The sequence below is a fragment of the Cinclus cinclus genome, unplaced genomic scaffold (assembly GCF_963662255.1).
Source record: "Cinclus cinclus unplaced genomic scaffold, bCinCin1.1 SCAFFOLD_32, whole genome shotgun sequence".
Classification (NCBI taxonomy): Eukaryota; Metazoa; Chordata; class Aves; order Passeriformes; family Cinclidae; genus Cinclus; species Cinclus cinclus.
In genome coordinates this window covers 3,699,161-3,721,082 of record NW_026912098.1, presented here as the reverse complement: position 1 = coordinate 3,721,082, position 21,922 = coordinate 3,699,161, and the positions used below count along the sequence as shown (strand labels likewise).

At 47.6% G+C, this 21,922-nt stretch overlaps 1 protein-coding gene across 1 annotated transcript; it reads right to left on the bottom strand.

Moving 5' to 3' along the window:
- Positions 1-2,873: 2,873 nt before the first annotated feature.
- LOC134057342 (olfactory receptor 14A16-like) lies at positions 2,874-5,407 on the bottom strand. Its single transcript, XM_062514331.1, has one exon. It carries the CDS (start codon positions 5,381-5,383, stop codon positions 4,451-4,453), a length of 933 nt encoding a protein of 310 aa, XP_062370315.1. The 5' UTR covers positions 5,384-5,407; the 3' UTR covers positions 2,874-4,450.
- Positions 5,408-21,922: the final 16,515 nt, after the last annotated feature.

The following is a 21,922-nucleotide window of genomic DNA, read 5'->3' as shown; positions in this document are numbered from 1 at the left end:
ATGAATGGTTTTTAGTACTGCTCTGTTTAGAGCAAAGTTGACTGCAGCTCTCTGTGACTGATGTTGATCCTGGGTCTCTCCTCAGGAGCTCTGGCCTGCTCAGAGGAGCTGTGACTTGAGGTCTAACCCAGTGTGGATAACCTTGCTCCATATTCCCCAACTCCATCCTGTCTGTCCTCCCTCATCTGCGACCTGCTTTGCTTGGAGAACTGGCTGCACTGAGACAGAGACAGAATTTTCCTTAAATTTTTTTAGAAGAATCTAGAATTCCTAACTTTCTCCATTAAAAACAGGGTCACTCTTCAGGTGTGTGCCAGCCCAAGGTGCCACCAAGGAGGTTCCCCCTTCCCCAAGGCAGAAACCTGGAAAGAATGTTTGAGACCTTTGAACTCCTTGGTTCCCTGAGGCCTTGCAGTGTCACAAAGGCCCCTTGGTTCCATGAGGTTCATTGGTGTCACCATGGTCTCTCTCCCTGGTTCCAGGAGGTTCAATGGTGTCACCATGGTCTCTCCTTGGTTCCATGAGGTTCATTGGTGTCACCATGGTCTCTCTCCTTGGTTCCAGGAGGTTCATTGGTGTCACCATGGTCTCTCTCCCTGGTTCCAGGAGGTTCATTGGTGGCACCATGGTCTCTCTCCTTGGTTCCAGGAGCCATCACAATGTCACAACAGCCCCCGGGTTCCCGGAGGTTCCTGCAGCAGGACTTCCCCTGTGGCACAGCAGAGCTCATCTGTTCTGTCCATCAGCTGGGCCATCACTCAGGGCATCTTCCCCCTCTCACCAATTGCTGACATAACCCAGGCTGGACATCTGTCCTGTGCTGAGTTATCTCTGGTGCCAGGGAGGTGGAATTCCCAGCTGACCATGAACATCCTGCCTTGAGAGCAGACTGAAGGGAGGGAGATAAGCCTTGAATTTCTGAGTCACACACACTTCACTTAACAAACTATTGAATCTACACAGAATTTTAGAAGGCAAAACTCTTCTGCATAGTCCCTGGAAACAGGTAGGGCTTCACTCCCAAGTCTGGATGAATCTTTATGGTTCCTTTTCTGGAAGCTGAGTGAAAGGGCTCCATGTGCACTCCCTCATCAGTTCAGTGGTAAGTTACATTGACTTCTGATCTCTGCAATTTCTTCACTGGCTGTAATATAGGTAACTTTATTGTGCACTGGGTTTGTATCTACCTGTACTTGTTTGGTTTATCCTGGGCAGTAAATAGTCCATTTAACGTCTCTTGTCTGTTATTCATGAGTACATTAAGTAAATAATTAAATTTATAATAGACCTAATTTTCCATTCTCAAGAACTTATGAGCAAGAGTAATTTGGGGTTCAGGTACCCTGAAACAGAGCTACTGTAACAAACCTGAGCATAATAGCTGGAATTGTCTAAGCTTTCACTGAATTAGTAACATATGTCATTTAAAAAGAATGTGCAATAAGATATTTTTTTCCTCTTCAGTCTTTTCCTGTTAATAGATTGGTATCATCCATCTCCAGCTGATATTGACCCCCAGCACCTCCTCATGCACTCTGAACAGATATGAAAATCAAGACCCTTTATGTCTGATAATCAATCACACTCTGTCCCTACCCCCACCCCACCATTTCCCTCATCCAAGCCCTGGCACTCAGAGCAGCCCAGTGCAAATCTGAGCTTCCTCCAGTCCAGGCTGTGCCTGCAGCTTTCAGCTCCTTGGCACCAAGTCCCAGCTGCTTTCCTTGGAGAAGGAGCTGCCCCAGACACAGAGGGATGTTCATTTGGGGTCAGCAAACAGAAGCCAAGGCAGGCCCAGCTCCATGGCAAACACAAGTGCAGCCCAAGGAGTGCTGGGCAATGGAGCCACATGCAGGGGTGTCCCCAGGGCTCAGGACTGGGGCCAGGGCAGTTCAAGGTGTTCCTTGCTGATGTGGACCAGGCCATGGAGGGCACCCTGAGTCAGTGTCCAGGGGAGCCCAAGCTGGCTGGGAGTGTGGCTGTGCTGCAGGGCAGCAAGCTCTGCACAGGGATCTGGCCAGGCTGGAGCCATGGGCCCAGGACAATTGGATGAGCTTCAGCAAGGCCAAGGGCCGGCTCCTGCCCTGGGCTCACAACCACCCCAAATCCCTGGCCGTGCCCTGCCCCTGATCCCCACAGCCTGTCCTGTTTCCTTCATCCCTGCATTGCCAGGGACTTTGTGGGACAAGGGAGCTCTGCTGTGCCTATGGAGGGAGGTGCAAGAGCCCCCAGTGCAGTGGGCACCACAGCTCATCAGGTTTGTGTCCTTTGGGGGTCAGGAACTGCTGAGACTCTGAGGCACAGAGGCAATGAGAAGGCCATAGAACCACCTGGTCTAGTGAAGAGACATCCTCAGACACGGCCATTTAAACAGGAGTGGTGGAAACACTCAAATGAAGAGGGACATGAAATAATAGACAGTATAGTGGTAACACAGGTAGAGGGGAAGGGCAGGATTTCTTCTCCTGCCATCAGTACATATCCAGGAAATTTCTGTTCTCTCCTGGTGGGAAAACTTGGACGTTTCTTCAAGTACTTAAATGCCCCAACTTATGACATGTGGTCATGAACCTCGTAAGCTGCAGGTCGCCAACATCCCCAGGACTGCTCCTGTCCCATAAAAATCTGCTCTGGCCCATTCCAAAATTGGGATTAACATGGAAAATATTTTATCAAGTCTGCAGAAATTGGGTCAGACCAAGTGTTTCAAGGTGAGATTTGGTCTGAAACTGGAAATCCCAAAAGACAGAGACAGAGCATCATTTCAGAACCTGTCTGAGCCCATGGGACCAAAGGTTTTCCACATGTCCTGTCAGATCTCCCCTCTGTCCCCCTTTCCACCCATTGTCTTTTGCCTCCCCCAGGCCCCCCAGTGAAGATCCTGGCTCTGTGTTCTCCATCAGCTCCTGGCTGGCACTGCCAGGCTGGGATGAGGAGCCCCTCAGCCTTCCCTGCTCCGGGCTGGACAAGCCCAGCTCCCTCAGCCTCTGCTCACAGCCAAAGGGCTCCAGCCCCACCTTGGAGGCCCTTCCCTTACCCTGCTCCAGCTGCCAGACATCTTTCCTGCCCTGGGCAACCCAAACCAGGCCCCAGTGCCCTGGATAATCCACGTCCTTGATGTCCTGGTCCCACAGCCCTGGGTGCTCCTGCCCTGCCTCGCTGCCAGGGCACACGGCTGCCTCCTGCCCAGCTCCTGCCCACCAGGAGTTTTCTGACAGGGCCTGGTGGATACAGGGAGGGCTGGGGATGTTGTCTACTGGAACTTTAGCCTTTGACACCCCATCCCACAGCATTCCCTGGAAAAGCTGAAGCCTGTGTCTTGGAGCGGTTCACCCCTCCCTGGGCTAAGAACTGGATGGACATCGGGGCCCAGAGAGTGGTGGGGAATGCTGCCACATGCAGCGTGTGTGCAGTGGTGTCCTGCAGGGATCAGTGTCGGCCCATTTCTTATTTCTTATATAATTTTTAGGATTTTTAAATTTTTTTTCTTTATTTTATTGGAAGGTTGTAGTTAGGCTTCATGTTTGAAGTTAGGTTTTATGTTTGTAGTTAGATTTTGGCTAATGTATATCTTGTTGGGGTTTTTCTGTTAATTAGGTTGGTGAATAAATATTGATTGCATTTTGTTTTATTATTTTTTATTTTGTTTATTGAACTGTTGTAATTTTTTGATGATCTAGAATTCGAGTTTTAGTTAAGATCGGGGGGTTTTTGTTGGTTTATATTTAGTTTGGATGAGTATTAAATGGGTAGTTTTTAGGTGGATTTTTATAATAGTAATTATTTTGTTAAGAATATATGGTTTAAATGATAATTTAAAATTAGTAATATTATTAGTTTGGTAAGAGATGATAAGAGGGTGAGGTATGGTTATGGGGAATGGTTAAACTATGATTTATATTAATTTTGTTGGGGTTTTTTGGGATTTGTTTTTTTGAATTTTTTTGTAGTTTTGTTATGGTAAATTGTGTAATTTTGGTATGATTTGTATATATATATAGGTTTTTTTTTTTAAGAATATTGTAAAGTTTTTTTTTTGTGGTAAAAATATTAATGGATGAGGAATGGTGTGGCCATCAGGAGCCGAGTTGCTGTGCCACCCCTGACCTGCCCCCACCTCTGCACACAGATATTGCTGCTGCAGCTCTAGAGAAGGGAGCAGAAGGAAGCTCCAAGGAAAGGACATCTGCAGTAAAAAAAAAAAAAAGATAGGGAGATCCTTTAGTTAATTTAAAGCTACAGAGAGCAGAGCCTGTCCTGGACAGAGTCTGGGGTGAGAGCAAAGCAGGAGAGACAAAAATATATCACAAATATGGGCATGATTTTGTGCACAAATTATTAGACTAAAAGGTAAAAACTTCTGGCAATGAAGGAAAAGAAAGAATTCTCAAAAATGATTTATATTACAAGTGACTAGGAGAAAATGGCAACTCACAGAAATTGGCAAAGTTCACAGTTTCTGAAACCTTCCAGTCATCAGTGTCCACAGTGCAGCCTTGAGCTCCTGGTTCCTCAGGCTGTAGATGAGGGGGTTCAGGGCTGGAGGCACCACTGAGTACAGAACTGACAGGGCCAGATCCAGGGATGGGGAGGAGATGGAGGGGGGCTTCAGGTAGGCCAAAAAACCAGTGCTGACAAACAAGCAGAGCACAGCCAGGTGAGGGAGGCAGGTGGAAAAGGCTTTGTGCCTTCCCTGCTCAGAGGGGATCCTCAGCACAGCCCTGAAGATCTGCACATAGGAGAAAACAATGAATACAAAACAGCCAAGTGCTAAACAGACACCAACAGCAATGAGCCCAAATTCCCTGAGGTAGGATTTGGAGCAGGAGAGTTTGAGGATCTGGGGGATTTCACAGAAGAACTGGCCCAGGGCATTGCCCTGGCACAGGGGCAGGGAAAATGTATTGGCTGTGTGCAGCAGAGCATTGAGAAAGGCACTGGCCCAGGCAGCTGCTGCCATGTGGGCACAAGCTCTGCTGCCCAGGAGGGTCCCGTAGTGCAGGGGTTTGCAGATGGACACGTAGCGGTCATAGCACATGATGGTCAGGAGGGAAAACTCTGTTCCAATGAAGAACAAAAAGAAAAACAGCTGAGCAGCACATGCAGAGTAGGAGATGTTGTTGGTGTGCCAGAGGGAATTGTGCATGGCTTTGGGGACAGTGGTGCAGATGGAGCCCAGGTCAGTGAGGGCCAGGTTGAGCAGGAAGAAGAACATGGGGGTGTGCAGGTGGTGGCCGCAGGCTACGGCGCTGATGATGAGGCCGTTGGCCAGGAGGGCAGCCAGGGAGATGCCCAGGAAGAGGCAGAAGTGCAGGAGCTGCAGCTGCCGCGTGTCTGCCAATGCCAGCAGGAGGAAGTGCCTGATGGAGCTGCTGTTGGACATTTGCTGTGTCTTGGCATGGGGATCTGTAAGAACAGTAATAATGGAATAGTTTGGTTTGGAGATGACTTGAAAAATCCCAGTCCAGCTTGGTGTCACTTTCCCCCCCCGCCTGCCCAGGGCTCTGCTGCCTGGAGCTCTCCCTGCCAGCTGCTGCTTCCCTGTGCCCAGGGCTGGGCCCTGCCAGTGCTGCCAGAGCCCAGCCCAGCCCTGGGGGCTCAGCTCTGCCCTGCAGACCCCTCCCAGCACAGGGCACTGCCAGGGCCAGCTCTGCCTCTGCAGGCTCTGATGGCAAAGTCAGAGTAGCCCTGAGGAAGCTGGAAAAGCGACACTGATGGTGCCTGTAAGGGGCCCTGTGATGATTTCTTTCTTTGCCTGGTTTATTCAGAAATGAGAGAAATTGTTTTTATTGTCCTCAACCAGAGCATAGATATGAATATCAATGTTCAATTTTGCATCCAGGCAAACCTGAGCAGTAGTTTATAAAATCAGGATTTTCCCTTTTATGCAGCCCCTGACTTGCTGTGCTCCCTTTATAATCTATTTGGAAATGTTCTGTAGTTAAATGTCGTGCTGGGATCAGTCCTGATCAATGCACCATCCTCACCACACAAGGAGAACACTTCCAAGTCTCACCAGCTGTCTCCCTCCACCCAGACCTTGTCCCCCAGTGCTGTCAGCAGCTCCCAGGGCTGGCTGAGAGCTGTCCCTGGCAGGCAGCAGAGTCCCTGCCCAGCACAGCACCCTGGGCTGCAGGACCCTGCTCTGCAGGACAGCCCTGGGCACCCCTGGCTGCTCTACAGGAGAGAGAATCAGAGAATGTACTCACAGAGTCTGTGGGCGTTGGGATGTTCCAGCTTTAGGAGATCCCTGCAGGAGCTGCAGCTGCATTGTCCTGCAGCCAGAGGCTTCCTGTGTCCAGGGCTGGGAGTGATTCTGCCCCAGGCACTTGTGAGCATCTTCCCAGCCCTGACTGATTGAAGCTCTCTGTGCCTCTGTGCTGTGCCTGGGGTGGCTGCAGGCAGTGCCCCAGCCCTGCTGTGCTGGGAGAAGAGCTGCTCATCAAGAGAAATGGGTTTTTAAAGCTCTTCCTGGTTGCCAGGATTGTCCTCTATGCCAGGATCCCAGTCCAGCTCAGCAGCACAGACACAGCACAAGGACTTTAATGAGCCTCTAGTGGATTTGGTGCTGTTTACATCAGACTCAATCCCTCAGAGTGTGTGTTCAAAAAACTTGTCAACAACTGAAAGTCAGATTGAAACTTCAAAATATCTTAAACTTTTAATAGGTCCCACTGAGGGAAAGGACTGAGAAAGTCTCCCCATGTTCCAGTTAGAGCAGAACAGTGGTGGCAGTGATGACAGGTGGGGACAAAAAAGGGGAAGGTGTCTGTGATGCTGAGCAAACCTGGATGTGTCTCAGCAATGCCAAGGGCCAAGGGCTGAGCCCCAGCCCCTGGCAAGGCAGATCCTGTCCCTCCCTCCTTGCTCAGGGCTCTTCCCGGGGCACTGGGCTCTGGGGATGTGCAATGCCAAGGGCAGCACCATGGGGCGGCCCCTGCCAGGCTGCTGAGCAGGGACAAGGAGGCAATGAGGCCCCAGCACAGCAAGGCTCACTTGTCCCCTGCTGGCCAAGGGCCCAGGGCCAGCAGCCATGGCCAAAGTGCTGCAGCACTTGGCTCTGGCAGGGCCTTTCAGCTGCTGCCCATCCCTGTGCCCTCTGCAGCCCAGGCTGTCCTACGGTGTCCATGCCCTGCCCCTCTGTCCCTGCAGGCTGTCCTCATCCCCCGGCTGCCCCACCTGGCTGGCCCCTTCCTTTGCTGACAGCTCTGCGTCCTGCCTGCCTCTGCCTGCCCACACAAAGCCTTGGGCTGCTCCAGACTCCTTCTGGGGGATGTGTTGCACCAATGACCTGCACTGGGAGAGAAATTTCTTGAAGATTTTGTCCAGTCTGAACCATCCCAGCTGCTCTTGGCATTAATTCTTTCTTTCTCAGCCTGTTTTCAGCTATGTCTAAAGGATCCTCCATCTATGAAACCTCCCTTGAATCACTCCCTGGGCTCTCTTCTTCTGTCCCCATTCTCCACTCCACTGAACACAGAGCTGTTTTGTCCTTATACACATGTCATGTTCTTGCTTCCTCCAAACCCAAACTTCTGAGATTCACAGAATTCACAGAATTCAGCGATTTCACAGATTGACTAGTTTGGAAGAGACCTTCAAGAACAGCAAATCCAACCCATGCCCTAACACTTCAACTTGACCCTGGCCCAAATTGCCACATCCAGTCTTGGTTTTAACACATCCATGGATGGTGACTCCAACACCTCACTGGGCAGATCACTCCAGTACTTTTATCATTCTTTCCATGAAAAACTTTTATCTTAATATCCAACCCAATCGTTCCCTTTAAACAATTTGACACTGTGTCCTCTCATTCCGTTTAGTGCTGCCTACTGATCTCTGGACCGTCTCCAAGGTGTTGGCAAATGAAAACATTCTGCTCAAAGTCTGAGGAAATCACCAGAAAACAAGGCAGCCAGGCCTGTCTGTCCTGGCTACTTTTGTCTGGGCCCAGTTCTTGGACAAATGCAATTTTGGAGGTGGAATCCCAGATTTGGGCATTGGCAGCTTGGTAAGGAGGGCAGTTCTTTCCCACTGGAAGGAAAGAACTGAGTCCCAGTGTGTGGTGGTAGATGAGAGGCAGCCCTCAGGAGGCCAGAGCTAGCCTGAGCTGTCTGTCCTGGCAGATTTTGGCTGGGAGTAGCCCTTGTCTATGGAGAACTTTTTATAATGGGTCCAATTCCAGCCTTGCGCACCTTGAAAGGTGGATGGCTCTTTTTCATCAAAAGGAAAGCCCAGAGCCCCAGTGTTCCAGGGGCTGATGAGAGGCAGCTCTCAACATGCCAGGATCAGCCATACCTGTCAGGTGGCCCCCAGGAGGCCAAGTCCAGCCAGAGCTGTTCCATGTCCCCTTGCTTCCATGTGTCACAATTGTCTCCATGATTCCATGGGGCCTTGCAATGCCACAATGTTCTCCATGGATCCACGGTGCCCTGCAGGATCACAGTGCCCCTTTGGCTGCACGAGGCCCTGTAATGCAACAATGGCCTCTTGGTTCCACACAGCCCTGCTGCTTCACACCGGCCCCTTGGCACCATGCAGCCCAGCAGAGCCACAGTGATGAACTTGGGGCCACGGGGTCCCAATGGTGTCACCACCATCTCCATAGGAAGGAAACAGCTGACCCTCCCGTGTTGCAGGGGCAGATGTGGGGCAGTCACCAGAGGCCAAGCACAGCCAGACCTGTTGCTATTTGCTGATTCTGTCTGGGAATAATCCTCAGTTATACGGAATTTTAGAGGTGGAATACCAATTTCAGACATGGAAATCTGGAGGACAAGGACAGTTCTTTTCTGTAGGAAGGAAAGCACAGAACACCAGTGTTTCAGGAGCAGATGAAAGGCGGCCACCAGAGACCAAGGGCAGCCAGAGCTCTCTGTTCTGGCAGCTTTCACTTGGGAGCAATCCTTGAATGTACGGAGTTTTGGAGCTGGAATCCCAATTTTGGCCATGGGCGAGTGGTCGAGATGGATGTTTTCTTCCATAGGAAAGAAAAGTGCAAAGCCCAGGTGCTTTGGAAGAAGATGAGAGGTGGCCACCCTTAGGCCAAGCCAGCCAGACCTGTCTCTCCTGGCACCTTTCATCTGGGGGAAATCCTTGGACACAGGGATTTTTGGAGGTAGAATCTAAATTTTGGTTGTACCTGAATGGAAGAAGAGTTCTTTTCATTAGGAATGAAAAAATGGAGGCCCAGTGTTTCAAAAGGCAGATGAGAGCCAGCCCTCAGGAACCCAAGGCCAGCCAGATCTTTCAGTCATGGCAGCTTTTGTCTGGGAGCTGTTCTTGGATATAGGGAATTCTGGAGGTAGATTCCCAAATTTTGGCCATGGGTGCCTGGAGGTGAAAGTTGCTTTTTTCCTGTGGGAAAGGAAGACACATGTAGCTACAAGGTCTTTCAGAGCTAAAGAGTCCAATAGAGAATTAACACCTGTATCATTGATGCTTTTAACCCAATATCTAAATTCCCATGTCCCTTAGGGTGACACTGCCTGACCAACCAGAAACTGCTACCTGAAACCCATGAAGAAGGAGGAAGAAGAAGGAAGGTGAAAACTGAAAGAGACAACACCAAAAATCCTCCATTTTGTCTCATACCTATTGCTGTATTATAAAACCCTCCAATTTAAAACCCATCACCATGGGAAAGCACACAGTTCTATTTCACTGCACACTCGTCATTTGAACTTCATCACTCCTATCTAGAAGCCATCTCCAAGGAAGGCCTCAGGTCAAAAGCAGTGCTCTCCAGTGGGTCAGTGCCTGCCAGCACAGAAACCTCAAAAACCCCAGGTTTCTGGGATCCAACAGTGCCTCTCTTTTTATTCTCTACAAACCAGGACTACGCAATTCACCTAACACATGTTCATTTCCTAACCCTGCTTGTCCCAGCTTTGTATTAAAATTAGCTCCACACCTCTTTGTGACTGAGCACTGCTCCTTGTTGGTCACTCTGGTGGTCGTCTGGGGGTCCTTGGGATGAAGTAAACAGTCTTCCTCTCCATTGAACTTTTCACCTTGTCTCCTTGTGCATGTTCTTTTTAGTCAATTGGTCATCTTCTGGACTTTGATACCAGTTTTCCTGCTTCAGGGCTCTGAAAAACCCCTTTGTCCTGTGATCCTTGCATCCTGTTTGTGCATTCTAGCTCTTTATCTCATCTTGTAACTTTGCTCTCCTCCTGTTCTTGTAAGCACAGTAAATGTTTAGGAACTCCATTTGCTTTTGTCAGCCCCCTTTTACTCAAAGCATTTCTTGATGCTCGATTCTTAATTCTCAATTCCTCGGACTCAGACCCCATATTCTAGAAAATTAATAAATTCTTTTACTTAATAATATTGATACCTTTTCCATTTTCCAGTTTACCTCCACAGCTCGCTCTTCTCAGCGTGTATCCCTCATTGCATCTCCATGTATTGCCTCTAAGGAAGTCAGTGCTGCTCTCCACTTTAACATCCTCCAATTCCAAACAAGTATTGCAATAGACAGCACCAGACTCACATCTGCTAATGTCAGTATGACAATGAGAGGGTGGTGAAGTGTGTTCAAAATCCCAGCTGTAGTTGGTGACCATCCAAAGAGTGCATTCCACTGTGATGATTTGTGTCCTGGTTCACTCTTTGTAACATTTTGCTTATCTCTTTTATATCATTCTAGACTGTAACTAGAATCCTTTGCCCATTTCCTGAATCTCTTCCAGGATTTTTGTCGAGTTCTGGCATTTCATTACTAATGAAATCAACCTTCCTAATGCAATGTTCACTCCAATGGGTCTAGGTGATAATTTATGATATATTGTCTAGTTAGATCTCATCAGCTGGTGGGATGTGACTGGTGCCAAGTATCAAAAGGCATACCTGACATTCCTGATAAAATTTCAAATATAAATATTAGAATGGTTCTTAGTAGGTAAGATTCCATTGTTATCACCAATTTCCACAGAAGCACAAGGGGTTTTTAAACATGCACAGCCTAGACCAATATATACAAGTACAGTCTTTTGACTAGATTTCTGCAAGTTAAATTACTGAATGTTCTCAACTGCAATGTACTCATTTTGCTTGAGTAAGTTTAAGTTTCAGTTCATTGTCACCTGCTATGACTTTCCATGGGGTTCTGTAGCCTTTTTCACTAGGGAATGGTGAATCCAGGCACTCTGTTCCTTGATCTTTACTGCAGGGAAGGCAGTAAGGAGCACCTGGAATGGACCCTCCCACTGTGGCTCCAGAGTTTTCTCTGTAAGAGAATTAACATACACATCATCTCCAGGCTGTGTGTCCTGCACTGCTCCGTCTGTCCCTCTGCTCTGAGTTCCAGCCACATGTTTCTCAATTTCTCTGAGTTTCTTACTTAAGGATACCATACAGGCAATCATCCTTTCTTCCCCCACTTCAGTGGACAATCCCTTTTGCACTCCATATGGTCTCCCATAAAGCATTTCAAAGGAACTTAGTTTTTCTTTGGCTCCTGGCTTGGTTCAGATCCCCATCAATGCCAGTGGGAGAGCTTGACGCCAGGGTAAATTAGCTTCTTGTCCTAGCCTCACAATTTGCTGCTTAATTTAATGATTCATTTTCTCTACTTGGCCACTTGACTGGGGACCATATGGGGTATGGATCTCCCAGTCTATGCCCAGGTGACGACTGATTAGGTGCACTATTTTTGAAATCAAATGTGGCCCTCTATCTGAAGATACTGTGGCTGGAACTCCAAAGTGTGCTATTATCTCTTGTAACAATACCCTGGTTACCTCCCAGGCTTTGGCAGTTCTGGTGGGTAAAGCCTCTGGGCACCCTGAAAAGGAATCCGTAAACACCAGCAAATATCCCTACCCCCCTTTTCTGGTGAGTTCTGGAAAGTCAATTTGCCACTGTTGTCCAGGCCCATGGCTGTGGAGACACTGAGAGGCATTCCTACTTAGGGGGACACCAAAAGCTTTTGTCACAGCAAATTCCAATGTACCCCTGTTCTGTTCCCTTGTTCTCCCCTGTCCCTTCCCTGTCCCTGAGTCTTTCAGTCACTCCCACCCTGTTTCCCCGTTGGCTCCCATGCCCTAACCCCACCTTTGTGCCCCCCTCCCCATGTCCCCTGGTAATTGGTCTCTGATGCTCCCCCCACCCCAAATACCCATGGACTTGAACCTGGACCCTCACCACAAGCTTTGCCTCTGCCTTTGCCTCTGACCCTGGACTATCCACGTGTGTGGCTGAAATAAACATCTCTGTGGAACCCATACAAAGGCCCTTCCTGCTTTTTCACCTGCAGTCATCGTAACAGCTCTCCAGGACACTCCAACACATGGCTTTTTCCAATTTGGCCAAGTTCTGGTTTGGGTGTATTCCTGGGTTTGGTCTGGAGGCAAATGCCACACTGCCAGGTTACCTGAATGACAGTGGAGTATAAATTTCTGGGAGTACTTTTTTCAATCAGATAGTTATACAGGGCATCTACTCCCCAGTGTGTTTTCTGGTGTTCCTCCCTTAATAATGACCAGAACAGATGAGAAGGGATGACCATCGTCCCTTCTGCAGTAACAGTGCATCCCTCTTGGTTACATGTTCCGCCTTGATCCCTAATTAGTTTTCTGTGCTTTCTGATAGATACTGGCTTACCTTCAAGGGAGACCTGTCCATCTGGAATTAAAGCTCCCTCAATGCTCATCCCACTTTTGCTGCTTCTTTTGCCTCTCTGTCCAGCAGCTCATTTCCTTCCTCCAGTTCTGACTCGCCTTCTGGTGTGCCTTAATGTGCATCATTGCTACCTGCTCAGGTAGCTGAACTGCTTCCAGTAGCAGAAAGAATTTCCTGCACATGTTAGATGTTTTTCCCTCTTGAATTCAACAGTCCCCTTTCTTTCCAGATGGCTCCATGTGCATGTACAACTCTAAATGCATACTCTGTGTCTGTATAAATGTTTGTTTTCTTTCCATTCATGATCTCCTGGGTGCGTGTTGGAATGATTATCTCAGCTTTTTGTGCAGAGGTATCTATTGGCAAGGGTCCACATTCTGTTACCTCTTTACAGGTGGTAAGTGCATACCCAGCAGCTGCTCCCATCAGAGAACCAGTTTTCTGCATCATCCCAAGGGGTGTCCTTCAGATCTGGGCAGCTGGAGGAGGAGGCTTCGATAGTCTCCAGGCAGTCGTGGTGTACTGGCTCCCCTTGATTTCCACTAAGGAAAGAAGCTGGGTTGGTAATGTTAGTCACAATTATCTCTGCATCATCTTGTTCTACCATGGTGACTTGGTGTTTCAGGAACCTTTGTGGGGAGAGCCAGTGCCTGCCCTTTACTTCCAGCACTGCACACACTGTGTGAGACACCAATGCAGTCATTTTCTGGCACAAGGTGACTTTGCATGCCTCTTGAATATTCAGCACCACTGCTGCAATGGCTCTGAGCCATCCTGGCATTCCCTTGGCTGCTGTGTGTAGTTGCTTGGAGAAGTGAGCAGCTGCTCTCCAGTACAGACCCAGGTCCTGGGCCAGTATCCCCAGGGCAATTCCCTGCTTCTCATGGAGAAACAAAAACAATGGTTCACTCACATCTGGGAATCCGAGAGCTGGAGCTGACATGAGAGCATTCTTCAGCTGGTGAAAGGCCAGGGTGGCCTCTTTTGTGCACTGGAGTTCTCTGTCCCCATTTGTAATGAGCGCATACAGAGCTTTCACAGGTACGCCGTAGTCATAAATCCATAATCAGCACCACCCTGTCATTCCTAACCATGTCCACACTTCCTTTACTGTCTGAGGTTTCAGGGTTTGGCAGATTGCTCCCTTGTGATCTTGCCCTAGAGTCCATTGTCCCACACTAATTTCATAACCCAGGTAAATTACCTTTTGCTTCCCTACCTGGGCCTTTTTCTTTGATACCCTGTATCCCTCAACTCCTAGAAAGTTTAGGACGCTCACCATCCAAGGAATACAAGCCTCTTTCATCCTTGTGGCTATGAGGAGTTCATCCATTTACTGCAGTGGTTTTCCTTTTACTGGGGGAGCCTCCCAGGATTCCAGATCTTTGGCAATTTTTTTCTCCAAACAATGGAGGAGAATTTTTAAATCCCTGAGTCAACACCATCCATGTTATCTGGGATTTGCACTCGCTTTTAGGGTTTTCCCATTCTAATACAAAGATTTCTGTCTGTGCTCATGGAGAGGGAGGCAAAGGAAGGCATCTTTAAAGTCTAAAATGGTAAAACAAAATCAGCTCTGGTGTTAAGCACATTAGGAAAGCCTGTGGGTTTGCTACCACAGGATAGAGATCTGCAGATATTTTGTTCACAGCTCTTAGATGCTGTACTGTCTGATATGGCCCATCAGGTTTTCGGACTGGTAAGATGGGAGTGTTGAACTCAGAGAGACGTTCTTTTGTAACAACCTTAATTGCAAAAAGTTTTCAACTATCGGGGTAATTCCTTTCCTGTCCTCTCTTTTCAAGGGGTACTCCTTAATTCTTGCTGGTTGTTTTCCTTCCTTAAGTTAAATTCCTATAGGAGTTGCATTTTTCACCCTCCCTGTTACCTTAGAAGCCCACACATCAGGGAACACTTGATTTATCATTTCTTCACTAATTTCTCCCTCCATTTGAATGGCTACTAAGATTAAACTTATTGCCTCTATGTACTGTTCACCATTTACCTCCAAAACAATCTCCTAATTTTTAAATTTAATGGTCACGTGTAATTGTTCTAACAAGTCTCTCCCCAGAAGATGTCCCAGGGAATTGGGCAGATATAGAAATTTATGAATGCCCCATTGCTTTCCTAGCCTATACTTTAATGATTTGCCAAAATATGCTTTTTCAGGTTGGCCAGTTGGTCCTATTACTGTAACATAATCCTTTCCCCACAGGTTCCAGAGTTTTATTCAGACCCTAATACGCTGCCTCCGTGTCAACCAGAAATTCCACCTCTTTCCCCTTTCCCCCCAGCTTCAATTTTATAACCAGTGGATCTCCTGGGTTTAGATCTACTGGTCCTCCTCAGTCTTCTTTCACATGTGCAATCACTTTTCCCTTTTCCTGGTTCTCCCTTTTCCTGAAAGCCACCCCAACTTCATTCTGGACATTGATATTCCCAGTGACCATATTTCTTGCAGATCACACACTGGTCCCAGCCCAGCCAGGACAGGCCTTGTCTAGGTGGTCCCTGTCTGTGTCTTCCTCTCTCCCTCTCACTTAGAGCAGCTACAAACTTGCTCATTGCTTCTTTATATCCTTCTGCCCACTTTCTGAAGACTCTCCACACCTCATGCACAGAGTCTCTAAGTTCCTCCCATCTCCTCCCCCAAAGCTTTTCAAGTTTATGTCTTATGTCACCCGTAGACTGCGCCAGGAATAAATTGACCAGCTGCTGTATCCCTGTGTCAGACCCAGGGTCCAGTGATGTGTGGTGGCACATTCCATCCCTTAATCGATCGAGGAATTTGGATGGTGACTCAGAGGCCCTCTCCTTAATTTCATAGAACTCTGACCAATTTATAGGTTTGGGAATGCCATTTCCATACCCTTTGGGATCCATTTCTGATAGCTTTCCAACTTTCTCAATTCTGCTGATTGGTTTGGGTCCCACTGTGGATTTTGGAGGGAGAAATAATCTTTCATATCTAATTGTTGTGTTTTATAATAATCTTCTGCCAAATCCCCTGCCATTTTTATAAATTATTGACTTTCAGTCTTGGTCAGTGCATCCAATAATAAGTGCATATCACTCCAGTATGCATTGTGTTCTTTTATTATATATCACAGACATTTAGACATCTTAACTGGATGGCTGCAGTAAGTTTTAGCAACCTTTTCTCATGCCTTCAGGTCGATGGTGGAGAAGGGAACTTTAAGCAATACCGTTCCTCCCTCTGGTCCCACTGCCTCTCACAGAGGTGCCTGTCATATGTGTGTCTGTTGTCTACTCTGGTGAGCGATTCGAGGGGATGAATGGGCTGGGGCTGATGGTACTTCTGAATCTGCATCCTCATCCTCATCCCTTTCCTGTCTTATGAGGGGAGTCATGAGAAAATCAACTGCCAGATCTTGTTCCTGGGCCACAGTCTGGAAAACCTCATCCAATTTTGTACATCTTTGCCCTGGACTGCAGGCTGAACAACACTGCTTTCCTCTCTTAGTCTTATTCTCCTTCTCTAGGACCAATACCAGAGGCTCAGATGGAGCCCTGAGCCCACACATCCCTCTGCCATTTGGGGTGACTTTGAAGGGACAAAAAATATCAGCACATGACACCTCTGTCCACTTCCCTTCCCTCCTAAGAAATAGCATGAGCTGTAATAGTGTGTTATAGTCCAAAGTTCCACTGGGTGGCCACTTCTCTCCATCATCTAATTTTTATCAAGGACACCAGTCCTTGCAGAATCTAATAAGGTCTCTCTTGTTTTCTGAGCCCCAATGTCCAGCAATGTCTTTCTAGTGTGCAATAATACACCCTGTGCAATAAGTCCACCCAGTGGACTGGCTTTAAGAATGTCTTTATTTTGTCCAGTTCCCATTATCTCCTCCTTCTTGTCCTGTCCAGTTTCCACCTAAATCTCTCTTCAGAATTTCTCACAGACCTTTCTCAATCTTCGTCCCATACCCATTCCCAAGTTGCAGGTATTAAATGTGATTTTCCAAAAATCAACATGAGAATCTTAGGTTCAAAACTAGCTCAGTTACGATGCCTTGATTTACACTGAGGGCATAGAGCTTGCTGTTTATCAGAGGAACAATACCAACATTTTTCCCAAGTCCTACACTGTAACAGTAACCACGCACTGTGCCAACCTCTAGAAGCCCAAAAGCTGCTTAACACCTGCCAGAACAATCTATTGCACTTCTTCTCTCTTCAATGTCCAGTTCCTAATGCAGACTGTTCCCAATACAAAGGTACCACTCTTCCTGCTCAAGTTCTACATATTCCTTCCAGATAAACTTGACTGTTTCCCCTTTCTATCCAATAATTCACGGGATTTATGAACTCCCACGGATCCAGCCCAAACCACTGAGGGAGAGGGATTCCTTCTGTTTGTCTAGGTCTAGCCATGGTTAAAACAGACACCAGCCACTCCACATCCAAGCACAACGCTCCTCCATCCACACTTGCACTCACCCCACACTGACCCCGGTCTCTTCCCTTTCCTTCGGCCGCCTCAGTCACCTGAGGTGGAAAACGCGGATAGAGCCGCACGCTCGCTCTGTACCAGAGGTACATCTCACCCACTCATTCACTCACTGACACACTCAACAACTCAACGTGTCCAGACTGAGCAGTCACACAAAATAGCAGCAAAAATCAAGGGTTCACTCGACTCACCCCAGAGTCACTAGTGGGCTGCTCTATCAGCTCAGTGAGACCCCTCTGTTGGCCGCGCTATCAGCTGGGGATAAACTCCTCTCCCTCTGTCTCTGGTCCCCTTGTTTGGCTGCTAGAAACCCACCATGACAGTGTTGTACTTCAGATGTCTCTGTACAACTTACCAGCAGCCCTGTTATTGATATTTAATACATGCCATTTTATCTGCAATGCCAGCAGATCATTGTCTGTCCCCACAGTGAGCGAGACAAGGTTCAGGTTCCCTCCAGGGAAGATCCTGGGATGCACCAGAGAATCTGTTCCTTCACTGGTTCTGGAGCCAGACACAGATCTCCTGGCTGGCTCGCCAACATGAAGCATGGAGAAACTCTCCACAAAAAATAAGTTATAAGAGCAGGCATGTATTTATTCAGTGCTGAGTTGCATGGTGGATAGCTCCTCCAAAAACACTCACACCTTCAGTGACCTGTACCTCTCTTTTTATTCTCCTGAAACTGTGATTGCACAATGCACCTAATACATATTTGTTTCCTAACCCCACTTGTCCCTGCTTAGTATTAAAATTAGCTCCATGTCTCTTTGTGATTGCACACTGCTCATTGCTGGTTGTTCTGGTGGTCATCTGAGGGTCTTTGTGATGATGTCTCCCTCTCAGTTGAGCTTTTCTCTGTGGAGAGCATAACAGAAGAATGGCTGCGTTGCAAAGGCCACGATACAATCAGGCCAGTCAAAGTGTAGCCGTGGCCTACGTGACTGCCTGCAGGGACACGGTATCCTTGAGCACAGATATTATACAAAAACAAGGTTGTTGAAAGCAGAAGGAGTGCAGAAAAGTATCTAAAATAGAGGAACTAGCAACTGCAAGGCTTACTGCGAAGGTCATATGCGTCATGAACTATATAACCAATGAAGAGCTATAAGTTTGCAATATGTATGAGCTAATTATTACATGTATAAAAGTAATTATCTAGCGCATAATAAACGAGGCTCGTTGATCATGATAGCTTGAGACTCGTCTCCCGTGTTCTCCTCCGACAAATGGTGACCACCGACATGATAAATGTGATACGCCACGGATTTCGGAGAACACGTTGGGTCCGGGTCCTGCAGCTAGAGGGACGAGTACAGAGCTAAAAAAGAAAGTGCTCCGTGTCCTGAGCGACCACAGCGGTGGGCTTGGCCGGTACGTGCTGCCGAAGCCTGGAGGGGCTGCAACAGCGCTGACGTGAGTATGGACAGGCAAGGGGCATATGATTTATTTACAGCCTTCTTAAGAAAGAGGCAGATTAAAGGAATAGATTTAGCAAAGGAACTCCCATCCCTTTTGCAGTATGCTTATTCGTATGGGTATTTTATAAACCCTCATACTGTGCACGAATTGTCAGAATGGAAACAGTTTGGAGATAAGTTGTGGGAATTAGTGCTAGAAGATGATAAACCAGCAAAAAAGATAAGCAAATTGTGGAAAGTAGTACACAATGAACTCTTGATGAGTCAGGCGGAAAAAAGAGCGGCACAGGAGGTAGCGACAGCCCAAGAGAGAAATAAAGTTTATGACCCTCAATGGAATGCTAGTGCTCCAAATCCTCCCACTTTCACCAGTGTTAATTTACCGGCTTCAGTGCCGCCAGCTCTGTCTGCACCTCCTGTTGAAGATTCAGCAGACCCAGGTCAGACACCGCAAGCCCCAATGAGCCCTGAGCCTGTCCCTGAGGCAAAATCTGACCTCGCGGAGGCCATGGCAAGGGAGAGGCGCGAGCTGTGGGCTGCGTTAGCTCGTCAGGGGGTGGAAAAGGGAGACTCTGACCTTGTCGAAGCTGCCACCGAGTCTCTTGCATTTCCAGTTGTTTTTACTCCCAGTCCTCAGGGAGGATTGCAGGCGACTATTACAACACTGGATTGGAAGCTTTTAGCACAATTGCGTGCCACAGTGGGAAGTTATGGAGTCACTAGTGAACCCGTTAGACAAATGCTGGACTATCTTTTTAACTCCTATATTATGTTACCTTCGGATATAAGGGGTCTGGCACAATTGATTTATACACCTCATCAGTTAATGCTGTTCAATGCACATTGGCAGCAAGAGGCCATGGCATCAGCCAGTGTACAGAGAGCCCCAGGAGACCCGTTGCATGGCCTAACAGTGGAAGAATTAATGGGGTTGGGGGCCTATTTGCGAGTTGAAGCACAGGTGCTAATAGGTCCAGATAAATGTCGGGAAGCTATGAATGTAGCAAGGAGGGCCATGAGCAAAATTAAAAGTCCAGGAGGAGTACCTATTTATATGGGCATAAAACAGGCAAGGGAAGAACCACTGGGAGCTTTTGTGGATAAAGTCATAGAGGCAATAGAAAAGGCCGGAGTACAAGAATATATGCAGGGAGCCCTATTGAAACAGTGTGTAATGCAAAATTGCAATACAGCTACTAGAAATCTTATAAGTTCTATGCCAGGAGATTGGCAAATAGCAGATTTACTAGAGAGGGCTGCCTCCCTCCCCTCAGGCTCGCAAGTCTTTTTAGTTAATGCCCTACAAAAGATAGGAGAGGGGTTGCAGGAACAGGCAAAAGCGCTACAAGAGCAGGCAAAATCTTCACAGACTCAAGTCATGGCAGCTCTTGCACCCCTCCAAGCGGCAGTGGTCAACTCTCGCCCCCGCTCTAATGGTAACAGCAAGATAAAATGTTTTTGCTGCGGCAGTAGTGGACATATTCGACAAGAGTGTGCTGCGACGAGAGTCTGGTGTGGGAAGTGCCAGTCCAACACGCACAACACCAGTGCTTGTCGCCGAAAGTCGGGAAACTCGAGACACAGCGCGAGCAGCGGCCGCGCGGGGACACAAGTTGCAGCTGCGATGCCGTCAGGACCAACCAACAACTGCAGCCAGCCACCAGCGGGAGCCTCGGCATGGACGTGGCAGCCTCAGTAGACATCACAATCCTAACCACAATGCCACACAAAATTCCCACAGGACTCCTTGGACCTATCTTAATAAACGGACAACCGGTGGGAGGACTACTTTTGGGTCGCTCATCTGCGTCAATGTTGGGACTTTTTGTTTTACCTGGCGTTATAGACTTGGACTATGAAGGAGAAATCATGATCATGGTCCATACCCCCTATCCCCCAATAAAAATCACCAAAGGGCAAAGGTTGGCTCAATTGGTACCGCTCCCACAATTAACCAGAGAAATAACTCCTTTACAACAAAAGCCCAGGGCACAAGGAGGTTTTGGCTCCACCGGAGGACTGACATTGCTCACATTAGACCTGTCAACACGCCCTAAGCGACCTTGTCAGTTACATTTCCAGGGCCAAAGCATTAAATTAATTGGACTGTTAGATACAGGCGCAGACTCCTGTATTATTTCCCCAGGAGAATGGTCTTCCAACTGGCCGGTACAAGCTGCAACAACCACCGTAACCGGCATCGGAGGAATGACACTGGCTAACCGCACTCCCGTCCTCACCGTAGAAATAGAAGGTAAACAAGCAATGGCATCTTTTTCAATAGCCACGCTTCCTCCCACAGTACGATGTTTAATTGGGCGTGATGTATTGTCACAATTAGGACTTGTTCTCACTAATGAACACCCTTTAGGGTAGCTGCCATTGCTTGGACTTTCCTGCTCCCACTCACCTGGACCACTAACGAACCTGTGATGGTAAAGCAATGGCCTTTAAAAAGGGAAAGTCTAAAACATGCACATCAGCTGGTACAAAAACAATTTCAACAAGGACATTTAAAATTGTCTACCAGCCCATGGAACACACCTATTTTTGTAATAAAAAGAAATCTGGGAAATATCGATTGCTCCACGACCTAAGAGCTGTAAATGACCAGATGGAGCCAATGGGGGCCCTTCAACCGGGTCTCCCTAATCCGACCATACTGCCTGAAAATTGGCCCATTCTCATCATTGACTTAAAAGACTGTTTTTTCACGATTCCACTACACTCGAGCGACACCAAGCGTTTTGCATTTACACTACCAGCAATTAACAGAGGAGAGCCAGATAAGAGGTTTGAATGGACTGTTTTACCACAAGGCATGCGAAACTCGCCCACCATATGTCAGCTTTATGTTGATGCTGGACTGCAACCTTTAAGACGACAACCGCCTGACACAATTATTTATCATTATATGGATGATATTTTGTTTTCACAACCCGAGGACTTTACAAAAGAGCAAATAGAAAAAATCAGAAAAACATTAGCAGATTCCTCCTTAATCATAGCTCCAGAAAAAGTTCAAAAAACCCCACCGGGGAAGTACTTAGGCTGGACTATAACTAAACAAATAATCAAACCACAAAAGTTGTCAGTTGCCACTACAATAGCAACTTTACACGATGCTCAAAGACTTTTGGGAGACTTACAATGGCTAAAACCAGTTACAGGCATTCCAAATAATTTACTGGAAAAGCTACAACCATTGCTAAAGGGAACTGATCCCTGTACGCCTGTGAGCCTCACGTTAGAACAACAAAAAGCATTACAACATATTGGCACTTGCATTTCAGAAGGTTTTGTGTCACACTTAGATCCGGAGCTACCCCTATGCCTTACCATTTGGCATAATGCACCCCACTTACTTGGAGCTATTACGCAACGTAAAAAGAAAACG